We start from the raw sequence: 19,980 nt of genomic DNA on the forward strand, positions 1-19,980 counted from the left end.
GTCCAAAGGCAATAGGGTAAAAGACATAAAGGTAAAGGGAAGTCTCAATCGAAAAAACAAATGGGGGTAGGGGACTAGGAAGGGGCCATTGGCTTTGATAAAATGATTCACTTTCGGACAGCCTAAAAAGCAATTGATACGTTAAGCATATATATCAGATTACATGGGAATGAAAGTGAAATAAAGAAACAAAGTGATGTGAAACTCATAAAAAACCCAATCTACAAATATATTTCGTTATTGCCCTCTAATTTTCTCCATTACTAGTCATATATACACGCGATATAAGCTTATATGTATACTATCCACATGCATAAACGTGGTAAATTATTTATTTTTTAAAAATATCTTGGAGTAAAATATTAAACGAACATGGATAATATAGACATTTTACATGAACATAAAAATTATCATCAAGGTATTATAGAGGTTTTGGGCGCCACTTTACCTTAAAAAAGCTCTTACCTAAGATTGAGAATTTGTGATAAAAGTGTAAACTCTACCCTAAGTGGATTTCATAGTGGGAAACTACATTTAGTGCATACACTTTTTTTCAATTGAAACGTCAATGTAGCCTATAATAATCTAGATGGCTAGACTTGATGTTTCCACGAGGTCAAGTGCCTCACGCTATTATTTTCTCCCCAAACTTTGTAGTTTAACTTCACTTTAAATTTCATCCAACCAGATATTTATTAACGTTGGAGGAGAATCCAACCACATACAAGTTTATTAGAATAATTCCAATAGTTAGCTATAAGGCGGTGTGACAAAAATTGCCGCATTAAATTTATATCTAAATTATTTTTGAAGCTACAAAGTTTTCCATTAGCTGACTACAACATTTACCCTTTTTATTTTTTCTCTTCAGCTAACCTGCTCATATGAGCTGGAGTATAATATTTTGATAGTTGCTTACGTAATTTATGTACTAACAATTTACTTACTCATATATTTTTATTTTCTGTCCTTTTTATGATAATTGAAGTTGCTCTTTAAATTCTATCATAAAATCAATTGATAATTAGAGTAGTACTGCGAAATAAACTAATAACCCACCAATCTTTATCTTATGACCTGATATTTTTTGCTCTACTTTTTTCGTTGTGGACAGTCAATTGAGTTGTACATCTGTACATGTACACTTTCAATTTACCAAAAACTAACTCCAGCTTGGTTAATTAAATGCATGTCCATTAATTCGTTTCCTGTTTGCTTCATTTGTTGGACAAATAAACCATAGAAAGTTAGCTGTCCAAAATAAGTGGAGACAGTAGACCAGTACACAATTCGAACTGAACTTGTGACCTACTCCCTCCGAACCTAAATGTTATTCCCGTTTGTCATTTTATCTGGTTATTAAGGAAAAAGAAACATTATAAGATTAACTATTATTAATATAGTTTTATGGGGAATTGTTGCTTTTTGATTCCATTTTCACAAGAAAACAAAATAATTGAACCAATAGAATTTTAGGAATAAAAATGCCAACTCGTTAATCCATCCAAACTTAAACCAACCAATGAGACTACAAGGTTTTTTATTGATAAACCAATAGAATTACAAAGTTAAAATTACAAGGAAGAGATTAAAAAGGAAATAAAAGAAATGGGAAGATTATTTTGAGACACTAAAAAAGAAAACGGGAATAACATTTAGATTCGGAGGGAGTATAATATATACACTAATACAAATACCTTTGTTTTTTATAATTAGGCCAATATGTTATTGGTATAAAACTATAAACTTAATTGGGATGTTTGTAAATCAAAGAAGGTGGTTGTACAACCCTCTTTACGGATTACGGTTAATTTATATTATAGGAGGATTTCAAGGTCAATGTTAGATTATTTTTTTAATGCATTGCTGGTCAATACGTACGCAGTTGACAATGTAACAAAACAAAACCAAGCAATTTAGGTCCAACACCACAATTCAACTTATTATTTGTAGTTTCCTTCTAGAATCCCAAGAATTCATATTACATTATACGGATATTTCATGAAATACCCCCGAGTTTTGAAGTAATTCACTAAATGCCCATCAAGTTCCAATAATTCACCAAATATTCCTGACAATTGACTTAATACCCAAAATACCCTTATTGATAACGGTCCGTTAGTCCGCCGTTAGCCTAGTTTCATAATTCACCAAATGCCCCTTTTTAAAAATTTATTTCACCAAATACCCCTATTATTAAAATTATTTCACCAAATGCCCCAAACTTAAAAATAGTTATTCTGATGTTCCAACGACTAGTTTTTTCGTTTGAAAAGTAGTCATTGCTTATAGTTATTCTGATGTTCCAAATGCTTCATTAAAAAAAACCACGTAAATCTACCGGGAAAAAAAGTTGGGTCATGGGTTTAATTGAATGGGTAGAGAAACTATACACCAAAGTTGTTCTTCATAATTGATACAACAACTTTAGTTTTGCCTAGATGATAATGGCTGTCACGTTAATTAGGAAGGTTTACATATTAAATTCACAATAATTAAGTTGTGAATTTTGTCTGATTAGGAAAAGGTTTAATGCAATGGTACCCGCCATTTCCCTAATCTTTTGTGTTTGATAGCTTCATCATTATCATCAATCATTGGGCATTCAACTCTACTCGTTATATTCTCTGGCACATGTCTAACTTTTTCATCAAAATCATCTGTCATATTATTCACATTCTTTGGAACCTAGTAGCATAAACATAATTCATCAAATCAAACATATTTTAACTTAATTTTAATTTATTAACATTATTTGACGTTGATAAATCTTCTGAGTCAAGTCGATTCTAGCGTTGGAAGAGAGTCTGATTGAACTCTTATAAGATTGGTAGAATTTTGTCCTAAAATCAATTGATGATAGGCGAAGATTGAAGTGACTCACTAATTTTATATGTTAGTCATCCTCCCTCTCTTTTCTTTAAATGTGACAATCAGTCCAATTTACATTGAGATATTTTTTTTTTATTTTTTTTTTGAGGAAAAGATATTATTTTTTAATTAACCCTTATTAATTTATCTTTGAAATCTCTATTTTCGGTTGATTCAAATCAATTTAATGGGATTTATTCTCTCAAAATCATTGGAAAAATAGTCCAAATAAATTTCTAAAGTTCTTAGCACTTATACATAATACTTCGTATAAGTTCAGTTGAGATAAATTTGAATAACTTCAAGAGATATATTTCTGTATAAAAAAAACAAGAATTCTTCTCTTATCTCTAGATTTTGGAATTTTGTAGATGCAAGTTTAATTTATCTTTTTTTTCTTTTTCATTTTTAGTGTAAATGAGCTACTTGGACAATATAAATTACAAGTGGGGACGGAGGATGGGGATACGAACCTGAAATCTAAAGTACACAGGTCCCAAATCTTATTCACTATTCCAATAGCTCATTGATTTGTCGATGCAAGTTTTATGCATACAAAAAAGTCAATAGTCATAACCATTAACCAATAGACACTATTCAAATAGTGATGGCATAATTTGAAAGAATTGGTACAAGGTGGAGCGTTTTCTTCAACTATGGAGCCATTGGGGGAAATAGTAAGCTAGGTTCAATTCACAATTGCTTAAAAAGACCATAACTTTAGCTTACAAATGAGTGTATTTGTATTACAATGATGAGGCCCCTTAAAGTGGTGGCGGAATTTTGTGACTAAAGTGAGGCAATTAAACCATCTTTACGTACACCATCAACTGCAATTTGGCCATAGGGTGATCATTTGGTCAAGATCCGTGACGATTCTTTTAATTTGGAGATACATGAACAAATATAATCTAGATGGATATCAATTGGTGCTACGCCGCCCACGCCCTACGCCTTGGAGTCGTTCGGATGCTCGAGATATTATAAGATATAGAGTATGTTTTTTCTTATAATATCTTGAATATATCTTTTGATAGCTTGTCACGTACGTAGTACTACGTACTGTATATTAAAATTTATTCTCATGGTAAGTTCCACTTACTTATGAGGAATGGTAAGTGGTAATAGTGGGAGAACCCACAATGATGTTAGAGGGGTCCTTGACCCCACTTGAAAAAAAAACTTAATTTTCTTAAACAAATATACTGCGTATAATTTTAGTTAATAATTCATTTATTTTAAAATAGTGACCCCGCTACTTATAAATTTTGGATTTAATTTGCTACTGACCGGTAAACACCTTTCTCTATCTTGTTAGAAGAAGAACTTTTTAGGAAGTATGGCTGTTCATGTTTGTGTCAGCTAAACAATACCATAAAGAGTCTTCAACCTCCATTGGTTAAAAAGTTGTAGTGTCCATGATTTTTCATGTGAGCGTGCTAAACAACACCTTAGTTAATTTCGCCGAAGAAATTAAGGATGTGAAGTTGCCAAGTTGCCCTAGTAGAAGTGTAGAACCCTACAACGGAGTACAATTATAAAATCATGATTAATTCTAAGAGTAATTATATTTACTTACCACAATAATAATAAATATAAAAAGTGTGTGGAATTGGTACATTTTCAATGGAGTGATCATCTAAAGTGTTGAAAAATTTAACAATTCAACAAAACCCTCCCCTAAAGATAAAATGTACGTAAGCAGCCGGCTATATATATATATATATATATATATATATATATATATATATATATATATATATATATATATATATATATATATATATATATATATATATATATATATATATATTTATAGTATCGAATGATAAATGCTACTTGTATATTAATTCGCATTTAGTTCATGTATTATTTACGAGAAATATATGAAACAGTCTCATAATAACTTACTGTGATGACGTGATTTACACATAAGGATAATTTTCAAATTAGCGTGTCAGCGTGAGATGATATTCCATAGTCTGTACTAGTTAGTTGGAACAACCTGTTTTTGAACTCTTGTAAGTTGTGATTTTTGTCTGGTTACAAATAAAATCAATGTGACAATGTATGAACAAGAAATACCTTTAATTGGGACAATTTCATTTAAAATAAAGCCCAGAGCTGAAAAAAATAGTTGAAAATTACTTCTCTGAGTTGAATTTTGAGTAAAACCACTTGCATATTCTTCCAAAATAAAATGCGCACGTACATTTCAATTAAACGAACTCGTGTTTACGCAAACACTATTAGCTCAACATTATTATTATTGAATTATTATTGATTCTTAATTTCTTATTGTTCATTGACATTCCATATGCTCTGAAAATTCAACGCAAATCTCACAAATTAAATGTTCTTTTTTTCCCCTTTTTTGCGCATTTTGTCTTCCAAGTAAACACATTTTTTTCCTGATGTTAAAAAACAAAACAAAAAAATACTATGAATTCACACATTCATCTATGACCATATGCCCACTTTTTAAACCAAATTTCCCCTACAATAAAGAAGAAATTGATCATAAGTTCATAACTCATTCATGGCCATTTTGTACCAAAGGATTGTTGTTACTTCACCAATTAACAAAATTTGGACAACATATGTATCGTACATAATTACTAAATTTACCCGTATTGTATAAAATATTATGTTACTCCCTCTGTCCCAGAATACTAGCATCGGTTTGAGTCGACACGCTTGCCAATGCACAATTTTGACCACCAATATTTTTAACTACATATTATAAAAACTTATGAAATATTAATATTTTGAAAATATATGTTAAGATGAAGCCAACAATATATTATATGCTAACTTTTGTTTTCATATACTAGAAATAAAATAGGGTCAAAGTGAATTATGTGAATAATGCAAAAAGTCAAACCGGTGCGTGTATTCCGTGAAGGAGGGAGTATTAAATATTAATAGTTTTTTTATTTTTTTATTTTGAACTAGCTTACGTGTCATATTGTACAAGTGTGCAAGTGTATTATTGAGGTAATTTGCAGGCTCAGAGTAATTAGCAAATTTCTTCACTATGGTTAAGACTGAATGTTAGAGACTTAGAGTAGTTGTATGCACTTGCATAATTGATAATTGTATGCACATACCTAGAAGTATAATGTCAAATATTTACCCACTTGTTTGTTGTTTGTCTTAGTACGGAGAGTAGTACTGGTTCATCGTCCATTCCACATCAAAATATTTTTACTATCAATTCAATATATTTACTATGAAAATATGTAAATAAGATAGCCGATACAAAGAAAGAAAAAAATATTTCCTATACAAATCATAAATATTTTTTGAAATAAAAATTTCCATTATTCAATTTGTAAATTAGAATATTAAGATTTTCCAACCTTTTTTGTACGGAGTAACATGTATAATAAGTTATATAAGTTAAATATTTTAAATTCTAATTTAAATCATGACACATAAGCATGACATGTCATAATTGTGATACGGCTTAAAGGCCGCAACTTAAAGGTCGCAAGTTGCGACCTTTATCATTTTCGTTTATTTTTATAGTATCGAGTACTATACTAATTCGTATTTAGTTCTTACATCATTTATGAAACAGTCTCATAATAACTTATTGTGGTGACGTGACTTCTTATTTTTTGGAGGATAATTTTCAAATTAGTGAGAGGATACTAGTTAGTAGTGACAACCTGTTTTTTGAACTCTTATAATTTGAGATTTTTGTCTGGTTTACAAATAAAATCAATGAATGAACAAGAAATACCTTTAATTGGGACAATGTCATTTAAAATACAGCCAAAGCTGAAAAAATAGTTGAAAATTACTTCCCTAAGTTGAATTTTGAGTAAAACCACTTGCATATCTTTCCAAAATAAAATGCACACGTACATTTCAATTAAACTCGTGTTTACGCAAACACTATTAGCTCAACTTTATTTTAATCGATTCTTAATTCAAAAGGTCTTGCGCGCATAAGGTGTACAATAAATTTATTGTACACCAAGATAACTTTTACCTATTTTTTTGTAACTTTAACTTAGTTTTGATTAACTTTTATAGTAGTAAAAAAAAGTTGATAGATAAACATTCAATGATTAATTTTATTACATTATTAGTGATTTTGAAAAAATAAGTTTTATTAAAATGAAAAAATTTATCACTAAAAAATAGATAACTTTTACATATATAAGCTTAACTTTTACACATTTGAGTTAACTTTTACTCCGGTGTACAATATTTATTGTACAACCCCTGTAAATAAGAATTTGTGTTCTCAATTTTCTATTGTTTATTGACATTCCATATGTTATGAAAGTTCAACGCAAATCTCACAAATTAAATATTTATTTATTTCCCTTTTTTGCGCATTTTGTCTTCCAAGTAAACACAATTTTTACTGATGTTAAAAACAAAAAATAACAAAAAAATACTACTCCATATGAATTCACACATTCATCTATGAGACTATGACCATATGCTCACTTTTCAAACAAAATTTCCCCTACATTAATTAATATTTAATAACATAATTTTTTAAAAATACGGGTAAATTTAATAATGATGTACGATACTTATGTTGTCCAAAAGATATGGATTTTGTTAATTGGTGAAGCAGTGGCGAATCTAAAAATTGTACCAAGTGGAGTTACTATTACAAAATTACTGAAAAATTAACTAAATTATGTACTTTTTAATACGAATTAGTAAAAAATTAACTAAAATCATGCAATTTTTTTGGCCAAATGGGGTCAAGTGACCCCACTCCCCATACACTGAATCCGCCACTGTAGGTGAAGTAACAACAATCCTTGTTACAAAATGACCACGAATGAGTTATGAACATATGATTGATCTCTTCTCTATTGCAAAGAGGAGAGGATCCTCGCAATTCCCTAAAGGTAATCCGTAAGAGATTTTAAGCAGTAAGTTTTTTTTTAGCTTACGTGTCATAATTGATAGAGTATAAAACTAATCTTGGGGTTTCAACCATCAGAGCCAACGTGACGCAAAGATCACGGGTTCAAATCTTATCCACCCCTCCTTTCAAAGTGGAAGTGGAATATTTTGCGCTGGGTATGAGGTGGCCTATGATGTATCCACACTTCAAGCCCAAAGGGCCTTTCATGTGAGGGGGAGTAATTAGCAAATTTCTTCACACAGGACACAAGATCGAGTTCAGGACTATCCTTATATTGTAGTACGGACTACGAAGTACTACGTACGTTACTATAGTTAAGACTAGACCTGGTTATCGGGCGGGGCGGGTCAGGGTCGGTGCGGGTCAAAAGAGGGTCGGGTATTGAAAGGGTCATTTTTAGCGGGTCGATAATGGGCGGGTCAAAAGCGGGTCGCGGGTCATTAGTGGGCGGGTCAATAAACGAGCAATGAAAAATGAAAAACAAAAGAGCCATGTGCAAGTACAAGTAAATACGAAGCTATACACGTAATTTTTTGTATCATTACTATTTTAATTTTCAAAATAATTGTAGTATAAGTTTGACCCTATCAAATAAAGGCCCTGTCCAATAAGAGCCCTGTCCAATAAAAGCCCTGTTAACTTGAGTTAAGACTAGGAAGTAATCCTAGTTGTATGCACTTGCACATACCCAGAAGTAATGTCAAATATTTACCCACTTGTTTGTTGTTTGTTGTTTGTCTTAATTAGTTAGTACTTAGTACGTAGTAGTAGTACGGAGTACTTGTTAATCGTCCATTCGTCAGGCCAGCTAAATGTTTGCCAAATTAAAGGATGCTGAGTACGACGGTAGGTAGAGTAATGTGACCTTAATTGCTACAACTACAAGATTCATGACATTGTGATAGAAACAACTTCTTTTAATTAACAACATACTTATGTCTTATTCATTTATAGTTATCGTTATCAGTTTTTATTATTTTCATTCAAGAAGAACATGAAAACCATAGAAACTAGCTTTAAGTTTATACTCCGTTATTATTATTTTCAGTATTACTAATATATAGTTCCGCAAATTTGCGTAAAGAAGAATGGAACTTGTTCTTAGATTGATGGTTTTAGTATTGAAGTTCTTGATCAAAGTGGCCACTCCGAAAATGTCAGGCTTCGATTTCGATAGTTTTGATCTATCACAGACTATAGATTTCAGGAATGAGAATATCGTTTTTTAAAGGTATTACACGGATGAGACTATTAGAATGGGTATTTTTATTTAAAAAATTACTTTAATTTCATTATATAAAGGAAAAATTGATAAGAATAATCCCAACTTTTACTCATCTTCTAAAAATAATCTCAACTTTGTGAAATATTATTTTTAGAATAATCCATACTTTTGGTTTTACCTTCTCAAAATAATTCGAAGTATTTCTTTCTTGTGATTAATAACCATTTTGGGTCTATTGTATATAGGCAAATTGATAGTTTAGATTATTTTAAGAAGATATATCCGAAAGTTTAGGATTATTACAAAATAATTCAAAGTTGAGATTATTTTGAGAAGATGAGTGAAAATTGGGATTATTTATGTCGAATTTTCCTTATATTAAAAGGGTTTATAAATCGAAGGACAAGATTAATCTACTCTTATTCAAGGGCTAAGATTTAATAAATTGTAGTAGCTACCATTTTATTATGGCTATTGTAAAATTGTCCATATAAATAATACCATAAGTTCAAAACTTTTACTAGAAAACTGCTACTCAAAAATACCTAAACACCTCCGACTTTACATACTGGAGTACGAAGTACACGTATATGGTAATTCACAAAATACTGTAAAAACCACCACTAAAATGACCAAAAGTACCCCTGAAAATCATCAGCAATGCTGCAATAATAATAAGGTATTTACTACTTAAACTGCACTTTACAGAATGTATAATCCCAGAGCCACCAGAAATGCTGCATTATTACATTCACCGTTATCCTCGATCCTCCTACTCGGAAATCACCACACTTTTCAGCCTGTTTATACAGAAATTGGCTTTTCTAAGCTAAAATTTACTCTACAAATTTCAGGCAGATCAATGTGTATCTAATCAATACAGAAAACTATGCAAAATTCTTAGATGCAAAGTATTTCATTCATGAAGTTGTTGGTAGTTTTAGACAGGGACTGGACTCAAGCCTATAGAAGGCAGCAAACTGGCAGCATAATCCCGTGCCCAGAGGTCGTAATGCACGATTTCTTCCAATGAAGGCGACACCACCAACTCGTTCCTATGTTTATCGCATGTTAGCTCCACAACTTTAAAGATATCTAAGTAGCTTATCCTGCAAACCCAGAATTATGAACATTAGTTGTTAGTTTCACAAAAGGAATGCTCAGCAACTTGAGATGCTACTATAAAACACTTGAAAAACAGTTTACATTAACGCTCCGTATGGTTTGGTGTAAAACATTCTCGATGCAAAATGATTTTCTATAGAAAATATTTTCCAAGGGAAAACACAATGCCACACTAGTTTTCCTTTGTTTGGTTCCTTGAAAGAAAATGAGAAAAGATGGGGAAGATTGAGGGAAGAAGGGAGGTAAGGAGGAAAAGTGGTTTCCCTCTCTTTCAAATGGAAAAAGTTTTTCCACCTTTGAGGGAGTTATGGAAAATTGTTTTCCATCATTTGCCAAACCAAACAACGTAAAATGAATGAAAAGGGGAAAATCATTTTCCATGAAAACATTTTACACCCTGACAAACGGAGCCTAACACGCCAGTGACGTAACCAGAAATTATACATAAGGGGGGCCAAAACTTAACATACGATTTTTATAACAATGCAAAACAAAAAAAATTGAAAAAAAACAAGTATAAAAGTAAGGGAGACAAGATTTGAACCTTGAACCTCCCAACAACCTCTAACTTTCAAGGTAAAATTACCACTTGAGCTATATTAGACATAAGTTTTATAATGCATATTTAATTTTTGAACATATCATAGGGGGGCCATGGCCCCCGCCTGCCCCCCCTTAGTTCCGCCTATGTAACACGCAACTACACAAGCGTGAAAAAGGGCAATTGAAATCATAAGGTTGGCAGCAAGTATCTCAAAAAACTTGCATTATAAGCCCACACTAAACTGCATTTTAAAGTGTTAAATTATAAGTGAAGGTGAAAAATTATAAGTGAAGGTGAAAATAACATACTTCTCATCTATAAACATCTCAACAGCTTTCTCATTAGCTGCACTAAGAACCCCTGTCATAGTGCCTCCAGCACGTCCTGCAGCATAAGCCAGATTCACAGACGGGTACTTCTCATTGTCAGGAGCTCTAAACGTCAACGACCCAAGCCTGCAATATAGCTTTCAACATTTTAATACAACTTAAAAAACAATCAATTGAGAACAGGTAACCAAGTGCTATATTACCCGGAATCGGATACCCATATCGGACACGGGTACGTGTCCAAGTGTCCTACACGGCTGTTTTTTAAAAAAGTTGCATGATTTTGGTCCAAAATGAAGTGTCATAATGTCCACACCCATGCCCTAGTGTCGAGGATCCGACACGGGTTTTGAGGTAAAATAAAGAGTCCGGGTAACATAGACCAAGTGTTTGTCGATCAACGTCATAGAAAGAATATCCAAATATATTTCTAATTTACTATTTGACCTAAAAGAACACATAAATTTAAAGCTGCAAAACATCCAGAAAGTGGCTTGATTCTCTTTACATGACATTTGAAATGCAGCAGCTCTCCTCAAACATATACCTTGCGAGTAAATTGATTTTTGCGACCAATAACTATGCACTCCCATTATGTTACAAATATATGCTGAATTGCGCTGATTACTCAAGTTTTATCAAAAGAAAGAATATACTTACTTGCAGAGATCAAGGCGAGGCCAAGTTATCTCAGAGCAGTATATTCTATCAGGCCACGATAATGTGTACAATATAGGCAATCGCATATCAGGCCAACCCAACTGTGCGAGGACTGATGAATCCTGTCATGACAGAGGTTAATGGAAGAAAATCAGAGACATTGTAGACAATTGGTATGACATCTTGTGCTTTCCATTTTATTACAAAGAATCAGAATCAAACTTGCAGTGTGCATGAGACTAGGAAACCCTGACCGCCTAAGCCAGAACATAAGTGACATTAACAATTGGGACAAACCTGTGTTTCAATCATCGAATGGATGATTGATTGTGGATGAATCACGATCTCGATGTCATCATATTCAGCACCGAATAAGTAATGGGCTTCAATAACTTCTAGTCCCTGCCAACATTGTAACGTAAGGAATTACTAAAGATACTAGTGCTTAACTTCCTGTTGTTTTCTTTTATACTTTCAAAAAGCTAATTTTCAAAAACCAAAGTATACATTAGTGCTCCATATTCCATACAATGACAACAAGAACAGACCTTATTGAACAAGGTAGCGGAGTCCACTGTAATCTTCTTCCCCATGCTCCAGTTAGGATGTTTTAATGCATCTGCTACCTTTACTTCTTTTAGTTTCTCCACAGGCCAATCCCTACAAAACAGAAAACAAAGAACAGCAAGAATAAGTAAATATGGGAAAGTAACAACCAAAATGCTGGAAATTTTCTTTGTTTATGACAAGCATGTTCTGATTCTTTGTTCCTCTGCTTAAGATATGATGAAACATCAAAGAAAATTCTAAATCAAGCTTTCTCCCAATCCCCCCCCCCCCACCCCAACCAAGACACACGCAAAAAGAGCAAGGTTTCCAATTGCATACTAGAAAGTAGAGATGATGTCCGATTGTTACACATCAAAAACTGTTAGATGCATCGGGAGACGACAAAAAACATCTTACACCGTCGTGGCTTCATTGAATATTGTTGGAATTAGTGCTTCAAATTAGCGTGTTAGTGGTCTTTAATTTTAGGAACATGAATACTATTCATGGGCAGTAATGGGCTAGTGAGTTATTCCACATTCTAGCAACGTAGTATGTTTTATGAGCCTATAAAAGGTCTTTTGATGTACTTAATTAATTGGATTGAATGAAATAGTAGTATAATGTTGCTACATTCTTTCCCTTCTCTCACCTCACTATAATATCAACAAATATAACTAGATGATTAAGATCTACAAACTTAATTTGTTCGCAGACCTGAATGCTCCACCAGACGCGGTCAATATTACACGTCTAAGAGATCCTTCTGTCAATCCTTGGATACACTGAACAAGAAAAGCTTCTTGTCAGTTTGAGTTCTTAACAGATACGCAATCACACATAGAAATCCAGAATCCATGGAAATATCATGAAACATGAAATGGTCCCCAAACAACCCATCAAAAAGCATCATTGATGACCAAAGCATCTCCATTAAATAAAGTTGTATCCACAAGACCACAAGCAACAAATAGAAACTTACCTGAAATATTGCAGAATGTTCAGAATCAGCTGGGAGAATCTTCACATTATGCTTGTGTGCAAGAGGAAGCACAAAAGGACCACCAGCAATGAGGGTCTCTTTATTAGCTAGAGCTATGTCTTTGCCTGCTTCAATAGCCGCCACTGTAGGCTAGAGAAAAGAGAACCAATAAAACCTCAGAGCTGTAAATCTGTGTAATTTGTTCAAAGGAAAATGTAGGAGAAATCTACAACCTTCAGTCCTGCACAGCCAACTATCCCTGTAACTACCGTAGCAGCATCTGGGTGGCGTGCAACCTGTTATTACAGAAGACGGTTACTAATTAATAAACTTTTACATTGGCAATAAAAAGAGTAATTGAATAATTATTACCTCAATTACGCCCTCCTCGCCTGGAATAATTTCTGGCTTGTACTCGACATCAGCTAAAGCTTCTCGGAGTTCACCAATTAAGGCCTCATTTCTAATAGCAACTAATTCGGGTTTAAATCTCTTGACCTGAGCATCATAACCAAAAGTAATGAGTAAACAGAGGTCTTCGGTTAATAAGTCACCCCAAAAAAAATAGGGGGTTGATCACCCTTGCTAATGTTTTTGTTACCAATATGCTCATATTTGATAAAGTGGATTTAGAGTCAATTCGTGTTTCAGATCTCAGAATGTTCATTATTCAACCTGCAGATAAAACTCAGGAAGCCATTTTTCACGCACTACATTTATGGATTTCCCTGACCGTCAAAATACATCGAACAACATCTTTTTTTTTTGGGTACTTGCGCTAGTTTGAACTTCAGTTTAGAAACTACTCCCTCCGTCCCAAAATTATTGTCCTGTTTTCTAAATCGGGCGTCCCAAAATTATAGTCCTGTTTCTAATTTTGTCTACTAAGGTCCTCACTTTCTCATGTACTATATTAATTAAAAATGTATTGAAAACCCCACACATGTACTATATTCTACTTTCCTATGTACTATATTCTCTTTCACATATACTTTATTCCACTTTTCCATACAACTCAATCATCATTTGTACTTTATTCCACTTTTTCATGTACTATATTCCATTTTTCTTAAAATCCGTGTTTTTGGTCAAATGGGACTATAATTATGGGACGGAGGGAGTATTAGACACATTTAAAATCTCCAAAGTTGTGGCACGGGATATTCTTCATGCGTCGAAGTTCAAATTAGCTTGAAGCAGGAGGAATTAGCAGAAAAGAAAAACGGCAACAGGCAACTATGATCCACATTATTGATAGACTGATCACCTGGTCAGCAAGAAGAGTCACATTTGAACCAGCAGCGAGTGCAACAACTCGAAACTTTTCTGGATTTTCTGCAACAATATCTAATGTCTGCAAAGATTCGAGTCTCTATTTAAAATTTAGAAGATCCATCAAAACTTCAAACAATATATAAACATATCTATTTGTCCTGAACAAAGACGATACAACATATTTCCTAAGACAAATAAAGTACATCTTAATATCTTATGGTGAGCATTATGCAAATATACCGCAGTTTATCAGAAAGTTGGCACGTAAATGAAGTTTTAGATATCAAAATGTTACAACCAAGTCCATTTACAATATTATGTTTGTTATGTTTACCTGAGTACCAATAGAACCAGTAGATCCAACAATAGATATAGGCTTCGGACCATCCCAAACCTTGCGATCAGGCTCTGCTACTGCTCGTCCGGGCCAGGCTGGGGGTGGTCCCCGAGCCGGTTGCGCTGAACAGCAGATCTTTTTGCTATGTGTTTGAATGTCCTTCCTTTTGCAAGATAAATTACCTAGAGGAAAATAGACTTCGGCTCAATTTTTCAGTTGGGAAGCAATGTTGAACTAATACATTCTGTAACAGTTCCACTCCCCCAATAACTATGTTGGGGCACTTGAAGGCTGATTAGGATAACAGTTGAAAAATAATCCTAACTTTCCAATGTCTACCAAGAATTTAATGAAACGTCATCTGTAACATTAGTTTGGTATTAACCAAGTCAACTAACTAAGAACTCTACCCAATACTTACTGATGCCTTCTTTGCAAGAATACCAAATATCTGTTTGAAGAGTGTCTTGAAAAACTTGATAGAGCACAAGAAACTAAAAGAAGATGGGTGCAAGGTGCAATCATCCCAGATGGCTGTTAACATCACAAATTGCATGACAAGTTTGAATTATCTTACCTAGATAAATAACCTTAACTTGACTGTATCAAGTGAAAGAAGAACTGAAACCAAAGGGCTATGAGGTTAGAAGGCGAGAGTAAATGTTGAGTTGGTAGAGAGCAGGATAACCAAAAAAAATGGCGGTTGAAATAGAGCAACTGAAAGAAGGTATTCAGTTAAGTTAAGACACGGAAATGGAGATGTAAAGAAGATATTGCTTGCTACATAGAACAGTAAATCAGGATATTCCCTTTGACTTATTGGAAGTGCTTGATGCCGTAAAGATTTTCACACTAAACCAATACTAGTTTGGTATTTAACCAAGTCAGCTAACTAAGAACACTACCCAATACTATGTAAAGAATGCAGTACTACAACTATACGAGGCGTCTCACCTTCTTTCTTCCTCCCAAGTCCTCTTAACATAATTCTAAAAAGGCATATGCAAGTCCGCAGAACAAACTTGATATTCCCTTGTCAAGCAAACACATAACATAAAAAAATTCCATAACAAAGTTCAAAGCACCAGCAACTTCAGAAATACACTCACTAATTCCATCAGATCAAAGTGCCAATTTAACAGCCTTTGCTACTAATTCTAAAGTAATGGCAAATTCTCAATGTCTTAACAGCTACCTAAATTTAGTAGACGGGGATAACACTCGTCACTATCAAACAGTTAAAATCCAACTAAATTCCTACAGTTGGATGCTGTACAATATCCTATTGTCCGTAAAAAACATGCTGATGAAGCTCTATTAGCAATCCCAGATTCTCAGAATGTCCATAACACACCCGGAGAAACCATGCACATTATACACTCATACACCAACACTCAATTTTTGCTTATTTGATCATTATAGACTATAGTTTTCCCAAACAAGCAAAGCAAATGTACAAACGATACTCTTCGGTGTACACCTGTATGGCATACCCTGGTTTATGATGAAATTGCATAGTAATTCACTAATTCCCAAATGGATTTGGAACTACACAAGGTTCCATAAAACATTTAAAAACCAACATAAGTTGACTCTCCAAAAGGGGATTGTTGACCACTATCTCAGAATAATCCAGGCTTAAAGAACACAAGTATAGTCAAATCAAATCATTCAAATCAAAATCTTAGGTTACTGACTAAAAAAAGCGTTGCCATAAAATATTCCCAACAGATTAAGCATAATAAACAACATTTACTTCCAATATTTTACACAAAACCCCAGACAACTAGATAAGCAATCAAGAATTACTGCCAAAAAGTAACTAAAAAAGTCAGAAATTCTTCATACCCAGATCACCAAAACAGTAGCAGAATCAATAAATTCCATTTAAACAGAAATTCAAAGCAAAATTCCACAATTTATTACAATTTTAATTGAAACTGAGAGAGAGAGAAAGTTTATACCTTTAAGTTTAAGATGCTGAGTTGAAGAATTAGAGGAATCTAAAAAGGAAATAGCTCTTATCTCTGCTGTTGACAAGAAATTTAGAGCCATTTTAGCTCTGCTTCAAATTCTATACCCAGAAAATTGAACTAAAAAAAATTGAGTTTCTTTTTACCAATTTTTTGATGGTATAATGCAATTCAGCAAAAGAAAATGTATTTGGGAAATGCCCCTATTTAATTGAATTTATTGGGGGTGATTTATTGACAAAAAAGGGAAGAAATTTGAGAGAGAAATTAATGGGGCGGTGTTTCAAGTAGAAAAATATATTTGGCATAGGATAAGAGAGCAGCTATAGCACAACACTGAGTTCAGTGGCCCATCTTAAAACGCAAGTAAAACACAAACCAAAAAAAAAGTGGGATTAGTGGACGTGATTACTTAAACAAACAATAGATCATTTCTTTTTCTAATTTTTTTTCTGATTTTGTAAGTTTTTAGTACCATTGAGTGATTGAACCTCTTCAGTTGTACGAAAGAACGAAACGAATTAATACTCATATGCGACTATAGTATTTTTTTTTTTTAACAGAAAAGGAAAATGTTATATAGTTGCAAAAACTTAAAAACATTTATAAAAAAAAATGTAAAATCATTAGAGTTATATATTCCGTAATAAAATAGAAAATAATGTGTATTTTGTCATAAATTTTTTCTCTCATGTATTTGGATAATGCTTGTTCATATCCGTTGAAATAAGTATTGTTTTTTAAAAAAAAACTAATTACACTCTCAATTGACATGATAATGATTTGATCCTAAATGAAATTATACTTTTCGTACGTTTATGTTATTTCTTTATTTATGAGTATTAATTTAAATAAGAAATTGTCCTTCAATTACTAAACTATACACCCGAGACTCCGAGAGTACCGTCCAAATGATACTCCCGGGGCAAAACGCAACGAATACAAAACAAAACGACATAAAAACGTTGGTAACATAAAATAACATGTGAAACGACAAAAGTAACACACAAAATTATAGTAACATACGAAATGAAAAAGTAATGTTGTATAACTGCCAAAATTATAAGTATAAATAGCCTTAAAATGAAGAAAAATTACAGTAACGCTTCATTCCCATTTCGAAGCTTCCTCTTTCCTTTCCACTTTCTCACTCCACAACGATCACAAAACGCAATTTTTAAAGATTTGTAAGTTTTCTCTCTCCTCTCCATTTACATTTCTTGAAACTCGATCTCCTCTCCACTTACATTTCTTCTCGCAATTTTTGAAAATTCTAAAGTAAAATGGAAGAATAGCAGTCTGAAAAACATTAAGAAAACAAGGAATTCAAAAGTACAAGGTGAGTAACACTAATGCATTGGATTATCTTCACCACCATGCATTTTTTTTTATTTGGGTAAGAACCACCATGCATTGTGGAGCTTCAATTGTTCATTGTGACCTCAATCCTAGCAATGTTCTTGTGAGAAATATTTGCCGTGCTTTCTCATTAATTTTCTCAGAATATATACATAGCTAAATTAGGGTTAAGCTAAGGCTATTCTAGTAATTATAAAATAATTAATTTACATTAATTACATATTACGTATTCTATTTTCTTAATGATGAAATAGTTGCACTTTTTTTTTGGGTGCAAATGAGCAACAGGGGCTATAAATTACAAATGGGGGCGGGGAATTCGAATTTGAGACTTATGGTACACAGACTTTCAATCTTAACCACTAGGCCAAGACATCATTGGTTGCACATGCTAATGACTTTGGGCTAGCCAAGTTTCTCCTAAAAGACATCACGATTATCAACTCTCATGCTAATCAATTCAATTCTCACAGCATGCATGATAATTGATTAATTGATATTAGAGGCTTTGATTTCCATAGTTGAAATCGCCCTTTCTTGCTCAACTGAGACCCTCGAGAGAGGCTGGACATGAGTGATGTGAATTTACTACTTCATCCTCCATATTTTGATAAATCAAAAGTGCAGGATCGATTTTAAATAGATTTTATTAAAAACAAAATGTTAAAATGTAGTTAAATTAATTTCATTGCATGTTTTCACAATACGGAGTATTAACATAATAAAAAATTTAGAACTGATAATCTAAATCTAAGTATATACAAAAGGTCTTGCATGCATAAGGTGTACAATAAATTTATTGTACACCAACATATCTTTTACCAGTTTTCTCTAACTTTTATCCAGTTTAATTTCTCCAACTTTTATATTATTAAAAAAAAAAGTTATTAGATAAACATTTTAAAAGGTTCAATGATTAATTTATACATTATTAGTAATTTTGAAGAAATATTTTTTATTAAATTGAAAAATTTTATCATTAAAAAATAGATAACTTTTACATATATAAGGGTAACTTTTAAGCTTTTTGCGCTAACTTTAACTTCGGTGTACAATATTTATCGTACACCCCATGTGAATAAGAATTTGTGAAGTCTATATATTAAAGAGGAACTTTTATACAACATAATATATTTTATAGTTTTATTATAATACGATAAATAAAAGATACGGAGTATTAATATAGAATCATAATCCACTACTCTCTCCGTATTTATTTAAGGGATACACTTGGCCGGGCACGAGTATTAAAGAGAAAAAATGAATGACATAAAATAGTAAAGCAAGTGGGGTTAGGTAGATATTTTAATAAGTAAACAGGTGGACCATGTCATTTTGGGAGTGGGAGGTGGGATGAGTTTATGAAATTATTTGTTTAATAGGATGGTGGGTCATAGGGTAAATTAGATGTATTATTCAATTAGATGGTGGGGTTGATAAGTTACTAAAAATGTCAAGTGTATCTCTTAAATAAATACAGCCGGAAAAGGCAAGTGTATCCCTTAAATAAATACAGAGATAGTACAATTCTAATTTGCTATGGTTATCAGAGTAATTGTCTACATATATATAAAAATAATAATTTTTTATCCAAAATAATAATATAAAGTATAAGGAAAAAAAAAAGTACAAGAACATAGAGAGCATAAGAAAAATATGTTATTATGACTAACCGCTACTCTTATACGTACATTCATTTTTTTTTTTTTTTTTTAATTTTTTACTTTGCAATATTAATAACAAATGGGATTGGGGATCGAAGATTTAAAGTCTGACAGTCATCTTATACCTACTGTCAGTCTTAAGTTCTTAACCATTAGGCCAAATTCTCATTAATGGGTATTATCT

The 19,980-nt window shown here is 32.6% G+C and overlaps 1 protein-coding gene across 1 annotated transcript; it reads right to left on the reverse strand.

Annotated features, from left to right (window-relative positions):
- Positions 1-9,650: 9,650 nt before the first annotated feature.
- LOC110789453 (1-deoxy-D-xylulose 5-phosphate reductoisomerase, chloroplastic) lies at positions 9,651-17,146 on the reverse strand. The gene is made up of 12 exons (XM_056828663.1): positions 16,765-17,146; positions 14,798-14,982; positions 14,456-14,542; positions 13,561-13,686; positions 13,422-13,484; positions 13,189-13,338; positions 12,924-12,991; positions 12,206-12,317; positions 11,955-12,059; positions 11,658-11,779; positions 10,977-11,123; positions 9,651-10,108 (listed from the first exon to the last, which is right to left on the reverse strand). Exons 1-12 carry the CDS (start codon positions 16,853-16,855, stop codon positions 9,940-9,942), a joined length of 1,425 nt encoding a protein of 474 aa, XP_056684641.1. The 5' UTR covers positions 16,856-17,146; the 3' UTR covers positions 9,651-9,939.
- Between the last annotated feature and the right edge of the window lie 2,834 nt (positions 17,147-19,980).

The sequence above is a fragment of the Spinacia oleracea genome, chromosome 5 (assembly GCF_020520425.1).
Source record: "Spinacia oleracea cultivar Varoflay chromosome 5, BTI_SOV_V1, whole genome shotgun sequence".
In the NCBI taxonomy this organism is placed as follows: Eukaryota; Viridiplantae; Streptophyta; class Magnoliopsida; order Caryophyllales; family Amaranthaceae; genus Spinacia; species Spinacia oleracea.

Bases quoted from the DNA above. Each gene is read 5' to 3' on its own strand.
- LOC110789453 (XM_056828663.1), bottom strand. From the start codon at position 16,855: ATGGCTCTAAATTTCTTGTCAACAGCAGAGATAAGAGCTATTTCCTTT. The intron at 12,060-12,205 runs GTCTGTTCTTGT...CAATGTTGGCAG, and splicing joins CCGCTACCTTGTTCAATAAG to GGACTAGAAGTTATTGAAGC. The intron at 11,780-11,954 runs GTTTGTCCCAAT...CTGTCATGACAG, and splicing joins ATTCGATGATTGAAACACAG to GATTCATCAGTCCTCGCACA.